The sequence below is a fragment of the Triticum urartu genome, chromosome 3 (assembly GCF_003073215.2).
Source record: "Triticum urartu cultivar G1812 chromosome 3, Tu2.1, whole genome shotgun sequence".
Taxonomy (NCBI): domain Eukaryota; kingdom Viridiplantae; phylum Streptophyta; class Magnoliopsida; order Poales; family Poaceae; genus Triticum; species Triticum urartu.
Genome location: NC_053024.1, coordinates 518,320,970 through 518,329,552, shown reverse-complemented (window position 1 = coordinate 518,329,552; position 8,583 = coordinate 518,320,970). Strand labels below are relative to the sequence as shown.

At 50.8% G+C, this 8,583-nt stretch overlaps 1 protein-coding gene across 1 annotated transcript; it reads right to left on the bottom strand.

Moving 5' to 3' along the window:
* Nucleotides 1-7,007: 7,007 nt before the first annotated feature.
* Nucleotides 7,008-8,128, bottom strand: LOC125548611 (inorganic pyrophosphatase 1-like; the record flags this gene model as incomplete). The annotated part of the gene is given in 1 exon segment (XM_048712176.1): nt 7,008-8,128. A coding segment is annotated over 1 exon segment (828 nt). The 3' UTR covers nt 7,008-7,299.
* Nucleotides 8,129-8,583: the final 455 nt, after the last annotated feature.

Sequence of the window (8,583 nt, the reverse complement as noted above, 5' to 3'; positions counted from 1 at the left end):
TGGGTAAATCATCGCATGGGGAAGTCACACTAGCATGAAGCATGGAAATAGGTTGATCAACATCATGCAAGCAATCAATGATAAGATAGTCCACCAGTGGGACAAGAGCATCACCTTCACCTATGTTACCTTTGTCATTCCACTCAAGTGGTGTTGGTGAGGTGGTAAAGACCAAATGGTGGTCATCATCATCAACTTGATGGAACCATGTGGGGGGTGCATCATGTTCCACCATGGCCATCATCTTGTCCAAGGGTAGGACGTAGTCGTCGTGAATCGGCGCGTCATCATATAAGGGACCTAGCACCAAATGAGAAGACACAATAGAGGTAGAGGTCAAGTCGTTAGTGTTGAAAGTGGCCTTGCATGACCTATCAACTATCTCACCCTCTCTATGTGGTGGTTCACTCATTCCCTCAAAATAGGTGCACTCAAACTCACATATGGTGGAGTCACTCATGTCACTCAAGAGGTGGGGGTTGTGGCTCTCCTCACATGGGAATAGTGGAAACACCTCATATATGGGGCTAGTGGTGAAATCACTCCCACTCTCAATATGGTGGCTAAAGTCACTCAAGTCATCACATGTCGCAGTGGTCGAAGGGAAAACCCCATGCTCAATCATCTCATTGTCGTCGCCGTGGATGAAGGCCGAAGATGGCACATCATCACTCTTGCCTCCTAAGATGGAAGCATCATCCTTGCTCGCCACCCTGTCGCTCGCCTCCAAAACTTGGTCCTTGAGGGTCTCCGTAGTCGTACTCGTCATCGCACCGTCTTGAAAAAGAGTCATGGAGGACTCGACATCATCAATGCCACAAAGAGGGATGGCGGTGAAGTCGGACTTGGGAGCGTCGTCTTGGAGCTCGTCGGGCTTGGACATCTTGGTGGTACTAGCCTCATGCTCATTCTCATGGAGCTTGGTCGTCGCGAAGTGTGCTTGGGGTGGAGAAGCCTTAGCCTTCATGAGTTCTTGTTCCGCCTTGAGAGCACCAATGTAGTTGTCGTCGAGGGACTTGTAGTTCTCGAGGAAGATAGGCTTGGAGATGTCGTTGTTCAATCCCATCATGAAGTGGAACTTCATTGACATGGGGTCGTCCACGCCGGCACGTCGCAAGGCATGCTTCATCTCCTTGAAGTACTCGTCGATGGACTTGGATCCTTGGATGGTGTTCTCCAATTGGCGTAGAAGTTGTTCGGTGTAGGTTGGAGGCACAAACTCTCGCCGCAAAACTCTCTTCGTCTTGGGCCAACTCATGCCGTAGTTCTCCAAAGGTGTGTGAAGCCACCATGTGGACGCGTAGTCGTGGAAGTTTCTTGAGGCGCACTTCACTTGATCTTCGGGAGGGACTTGATGTAGCTTGAGGTAGTCGTCCATCAAATGCTCCCACTCGAGATACTCCTCGGGTTCTTGAGTCCCATAGAAAGGAATCTTATGGTTGGTGTCGAGGTCGTAGTAGCTCGTGGAAGTCGCGGACTTGAGCTTGGGGAGCTTCTCTTGAGGTGCTTGTGGGCGAAGATGCCGTATATCCGTAGGCGAAGATGCCTTGAAGTCACTTGGCGAAGATGCCAAAGGTGTTGAAGAAGCCGTAGCTGTGTAGTCGATGTTGCTGTACTGTATGGCCCGTGCGCACGGGGGTGCTGGAGGCCGTGTGCACGGGGGTCGAGGGCCCGTGTGCACGGGGGTCGAGGGCCCGTGTGCACGGGGGTGACAGAGAAGCCAACTCTCGTCCAGTAGGTCGCTCTTCATGGTCTTGTCGATGTCGATGCTTGTGTGTACTTGCCGGAGATGGTAGCACGAAAGTCTTTGCACTTGAGCGTCTTCTCGAAGATGAGGAAGACCGTTTGCCGTTCTTGATGAGGACCTTGAGCTCCTCCATGTGCTTGTCCATCTTGGCGTCGATGACGTTCTTCAGAGCATCAAACTCGTTGTCGTGGTTGTAGACCGGAGGTGAAATGCCTTGCCTATCCATCACAAACTCGAGCAAAGGTGAGTAGGAAATGAGATAAACAATACCAAGCTACCTTTTCCCAAAGTTGAGGATGTATCTCGTATCACTCAATGTGAGATGAAAGAATAGTGGAATTGGTACCGGACTTGTTCACTCACACCTATCAAGTAAAACTTATGGTGGAGCTCGGTGAGGATAGTGGCACAAAAATTTGATGCAAAGTGTTAGCAAGAGTCAATAATGTTGGAAAAGATTCACAAATTCACAAGTGAAACAAGTAAACTAATAGCAATATGTGGTACATGGAAACACACACACGGATAGATAAAATGGGGTCGTGCAACCAAGGATGAGCTCAAAATGTGGAATCCACGGAAAACACTCGTGTTGCACAACTCAGGAGAGACGCTAGCACGATTGCTCAATAGGCGGATACGACACTTGTGCACAACCTATAAGATGCAAAATGTATGAGCTTTCTATCCCAAGTATGATATGTGTGTGATGTTCCCGTTGTTCTTCTCAAGGTGATCCAAGATGATCGGATATGACAATCTTATGCGCAATGTGGTATGATGCTATGGCACTTGCTTACAAGCTCTTTGCTCTCTTTTCTTTTGCTTAAAAGCTTATTCTCTTTTTTTATGGCCACTATGCGAAATGCACAAACCAAGATAGCAATTGTGTATATGTGGGAACAATCTTGTGACACAAGAGATGATATGATGATACCAATATGGTATGGTATGTATGCAATGGAAGGCGTAGATCACTAATGTGCACAAGTAACGTTGCCGGCAATACTCAAATGGCTAGTCTCGATAGGCAAGTGACGCAAAAGGGGCTAGGGGTTATCAATGCAATTGCAAGGGGAATGTACAATGGTGTCGTCGAGGTTACCATCCTTGAAGATGGTGAGTGGCGGTGTTCTTGATATAGATACCAAGATGATGGAGACTCGTCCCTAAGTAGCCGAAACACCTTAGGAAACGGTAAAAACCGCGAACTCAAAATCTCACGGACAAAAGTCAAATGGTGGTAGCAGGATGCGGTGGTGGTGTTGCGGAAGCTCAATGGGAATTGCGAAATGCAATGATGGGTTATGCAAGTAGGCAATGCGGAAGAGGAGGGTAAGGTAGTGGACTACACACGGTGTCGGAGTTGGAAGCTCGGTCCCTAAGTAGCCGAAACACCTTAGGAGACACAACTCACAACACAAACAAAATTGGGTTAAGTTGGGGTGGAAGAAGTGTATGGTGTAAGCCTATGCGGGAGTTATGGTGGTGGTGGTGGTTGGTCAAGAAACAATCGTCCCTAAGTAGCCGAAACACCTTAGGAGACTCGAATCGCTACTCAAACAACCACAAATGCTATAAGGAACAAAATTGGTTAGGTTGCGGAAGTTTATGGTGGTTATGCGGAGGTTGTGGTGGGAGCCCTAGGCAAAGATGCCAAAATGTGAAAATTTTGATGGAGTCAAATGGTGATGGAACCTATCTAGGTGGATGGGGATGTCAATAGCTACAATGAGCTAAAGAACGCGAAAATCGGACTCCGGATGTGAAAGTTATGGCCGAAACGGAGAAGCACTCGCGGCTGTCCTGGGGGGGGGGGGGGGGGGGGGGGGGGGGTCGTGCGCACGGGGGTAGGAGCCCGTGGGCACGGGGTCCCGTGCGCACGGTACAGGTCCGTGGGCACGGGGTGCCCAGAGAGTTTTCGGGGGCCCGTGCGCATGGGGTCTGGGGTCCGTGGGCACGGGGTGGGCGGAAATTTCTTGATTTCGTGGCGGAAAATGGAGATTTCTTGGGCAAAATTGGGGAGATTTTGGGGATGGATGGTGGGGAAAAGATGGGGGAAAGCTAGATCCACTTGAAACCAAGCAAATCCATGGGTCAAATCCAACAAAACATCATCAAAACCAACAAAATCACAAAAAAAAATTGGGGCTGTTTTTGGTGGGGAATTTTTGAAATTAGGACGAAATCAACAAAAATAGGCTAGAAAACAAAGAGGGGGACTCCAATTTCGTGAGAAACCTTGGCTCATGATACCAAATGATATAGGGTGGAACCCTAAGTGGAGATCTTTCACGAATTGGAGGGGGAATCCCCAAGAACAAGATGAACACAAGAGGGAAAACAAGAGGAACACTCAAGAACAAGTCCAATCACACATCCACTAGACAATCAAACACACAAGATCCACAAGGTACATGAACAATCAAAGGGAAATGAGATACATGGTAGAGTTCATCCCAAATCCTATGAAGGAGATGAGGGCTTGATGATCTAGATAGATCCTTCCCACAAGGGGGTCTTCATCCACTAGGGATCTTCTTCAATGGAGGCCTTGAACTCCAATGGAGTGTCTCTCTCTCAAGAAGAATCCCACAAGGGGAGATACATGAGCTAAGCTCTACCTTTTAGATCTATTCTTAGCTAAGTCTAAATGAAGGAGATGAAGGAGTATATATAGGTCCAAGGGATGAAGGGGTAAGCAGGGGCGAAATGGGAATTACATGGGTAAAGCCCGCAGCAACACACAGGGGGCCCCGTGCGTACGGGGTAAGTGGAGCCCGTGCGCACGGGGTATCCAGAGATCTGACGCAAGGGCCCGTGCGCACGGGGTCCGTGAGGCCCGTGGGCATGGGGGCTTCAGGACCGCCAGCCTGGGAGGCCCGTGGGCACGGGGTCGGAGGGGCCCGTGCGCACGGGGTTGCCTGGGAGCTTCTGCCTTCTTCTTGGCGCTTCCTTCTCCGCTTCCAAGCTTCCCTCTTGGATGGTGTAGATGTTCTCTTCCTCTTAGACTCCTCCTCGATGAATGTGTAGCTCCGCTCATATCTATGTATGCATACGGGAGAGGGGTCAAGTAGTATACCATCCTTGAGAGGTACAAGTGGACACATGTAAAAGAGATGATTCACCTTTGTATGTATGAAGTAGATGTGGCACGTGTCACTTGCCAAATGGACTCTTGACATGGTGATGTCCATAGGATGCTCCGCATCATGTTGTCTTCCACGTTTCTCAACTTCGACATGCGCTGCTCCCCGGCACAACGGCATCTCCAACCCTGCCATCAGACACAGGCGATACGGCGATCCCGATCAAGATTCTTCAGTCAAGGTGGCGCAAGAAGAACGGGGACATGTTTCAAGTGCAGTGGTCGGCGGGCGCATCGCTCGACACCATCTGGGAAGACAGACAGGCGCTCCAAACTCGTTTCCCCCATGCGAAGACTTGGGGACAAGCCTCGTCTCAGGAAAGAGGGGATGTTAGCGCCCCGGCGGCTCGGCCCCACCTGCCAACGAGGACCGGGCTCGGCCCAGCCGCGCCCGACGCAGCAACCAGTGCTACTTCGGCCCAGAATGGCACAACCAGCCCAGCCCAACAGCTCCTACTACTTAAGGCACTGCTCCCAGCTTTCCTTTCATCCAGTGGATCACGAACCCGACGATGGCACGAACCCTAGTTCTTCCTTTACCGATCTATTCTTGTAATCAAACTTGTATCCCGATTATGTTGCCACCGAGAGAAATACTAGATCGATCCTTCCCCTTGCTTGTCCCTAACAATCCCCGTCGCCGTCGGTCAGAATCAACATGTTTCTTACGTGACCGGCTTTGTATTCCGTGGCTCCTGTGGATTCAGGTCGGCAGCTGTCCCGTGGATCGATGAGGGCATATCCCAGGAATATGTGCCTAAAATTTTGGTGAGACGGGACCTTGTAGCGAACTTGCAGTGGAATATCCCTTTCAGTTTCACGGGCGCACGATTCGCCAGGATATGTTGGCGGCCGCGCAATAATGTCTGCCCTTCTCCCTGGAACAAGATTCAGCACTAGCAGGTTGCAGAAAAAAGCAAACGCCACGGTTTCTTGCAGCCTGAGACACGTTGGGCCAAAAAGGCTCACTATCTTACACCGTCTTTTAACTGATGATAATTCTCCCGCAAAATAGGGAAAAAAAACTTTATAAATGATGCTTGATGGCAAATGCACACGACCACAAATGCACAAATTCACATGTGCACGGTTGGACGTAGTACTCTTTATAACTGCCAAAAAAAAAGTGCCTATGACGGCGACCGGATCAATAGTAAACAAAGACGTGGCAAGTATGAGGATATATGCCTTCGGTTGTGCACGGAGGTTCATCAATTTGTGACCACAAAACAATTGTCATTTTCGTATACTACAAATCCACCAAAATGATAACTCGGCGAACGTCAGTTGGGAGAGGATGTCAAGCGAACGTTTTTTTGCAACTTTATTTGATAGGAGATGGCAAATTGTGCGCATTTTTTATGCAATTTTTTTCTTCTTTTCAGAAAATTTCATGTATCTCTGAAGAAATGTCTCAACCTCATACAACTAAATTGGACTTCTAAAACGTTCTCATATATCAACACCTCCTAACAAACGTTCGTCATATATTGTGGCCCCAAATTTATGAGTCAAACTGTTACGGATGGAATCAAACATGCAAAGTTGTCCGTCAATGACAAGCCAGCTTCTGAAAGACTAGCGAAATTGCTGCTAGATGTGTTGGCTGGAACCATGTGACACATGTGGTAAGCTATCAAATATGTTTCAACTAATCAATGTATACGTGCAATGCACGTTAATTTGGAAGTAGGATATTATTTGCGTGTTATTATGTGATTAGCATTATTTTTGGCATAAAATTAACTGCATGCCAAATGTGTTGAGCGCTCGACATTGAAACAATCTAGGTCGTTGGATTAACATGATTTAATGATTGAGATTAATTACATCTACCTCTTTGAGTCTTTTTACATTGATATAGATATAGATGATGTGTTTCCCGCAAAAAAAGAAAGATATAAACGATGTGTGGCTTGACAAATACGTGATTTTACTCCAATTTGTTTGCCCCTTCCGAGCTTCTTATATTTGCATACAACTAGGAACTTATTAAGGAGTATGTTAGACAAATTTAAGATAGAATTTTGGGATGGAGTGAGTACTTATGAAAGAAGAAAATGTTGGAATATCCAAGTAGTAGAAGGGGCATCATGCTTGAGACAATATCGATCAGCCGAAATTGACTTTCGTCGCATCAACTCATGTATTCTTTCATCAAATCAATAGATAGATGGGATACAGCGAGCCTTCACCATTGCCAGGCGGCACAAGGACGACACGCACAAATTAGTCGATACTACTATCGAGTTCGCCATTGGCGCTCGAACTCCTCACCCTTAATTAGTTTCCACCGACGCCCTACCCAAACTCGTACGCACTACACGCCAGCATATCAGGCAAGCAAATCAGAAGACAAGGTATCGATCCCCAAATTAATCGTAATGCAGCAGGGTTGGGCGGATCAGTTCTTGACGCCGAGCGGCATGGGCATGCCGTCCTGGACGGTCACCGGCAGCGACTCGAGCTTGCAGTCGAGCGGCAGCAGCGTGCTCTCCTCGACGAGCACCCGGCTGACGAGCCGCAGCAGCGTCTCCTCCATGTCCTTGCCGTCGCTCCATAGGTGCACCTCGGCCTGGAGCAGGCCGGGGTTCTCGCAGATGAGGTCCCACACGGGGAAGCCCTTGCGCGGCATCATGAAGTCCTCCCTGGCGAGCCGCAGGGACGGGCAGTAGTCGCCGCGGCCGTCGCCGAGGTAGATGAAGCGCTTCCTGCCGCCGTCCGCCGCGGCGGCGGAGGCGCGGATGCGGTCGAGCACCTGGCCCTTGCACATGTTGGGCGGGCATGTGCCGAGGCCGCAGCCGTGCGGGGCGGCGTGGAAATCGTGGTGCGGCGCGATGCGAAGGCGGCCGTCGGCGTCGACGCGGCTGGGGTTGGTGTTGATCTCGGAGAAGCAGCCCCGGAGGCCGTGGTGGTCGAGGACGGCCTCGATGAAGAAGCGGTTGGCGTCGCTGAGGACCCGGAGGTCGCAGCCGAGGCTGTAGGCGGCCCGGATGGCGGCGACGACGTGCGGGTCGATGGGCGCGGCCCGGAGCACGTCGGCGACGTCGCGGAGGGTCTTCCCCTGCGCGTGCAGCTCCCCCATGACGGTGTCGATGAGGGTGTTCCACGGCATGGTGGGCAGCAGGCGGTCGAAGAGGTCGGTGGCCCCCAGGCCGTCGACGACCCAGTTGTCGCTGTCGACGTCGATGATGGTCTTGTCGAAGTCGAACACCACCACGACGCCGGCCATCCCGACGGACGTACGCTCCTTCTTCCTGGACTTTGGATGGAGTGGCGTGCGAGCGTGCGTGCTGGCGTGCGTGTTTGCGGGCTGCCTCGAGTGGTCTTGACGAGGAAAGGGCGTGGAGGCGGGCGCGGGGCTATATACTGGCCCGGGACGGGGAGGCGGGAAAGATGCCGAGGGAATATTACGAGATGCCTAGGGAATAGGGGCAGGCATCGGATCGGACTTGCTCCGGCGCGTTGCGCCCTTTCCGGGAGGCGCGCTGTGTGAATCAGGTTTGGTTTTGGGCTGGGGATTCGGTTTGGTTGTAGTTTATGCCGTGGCATATGCGCGTTCGCGTCTTTGCCTCCCGCGGCAAGAAGACGCGAGGTGGCTTCTCGTGGTGTGGCCGTGAACGTGAAGGATCCGGAGGACCTCATGCATGTGGCGAGGGGAATATCCTCTCCCTCGTGCACTCGTAGT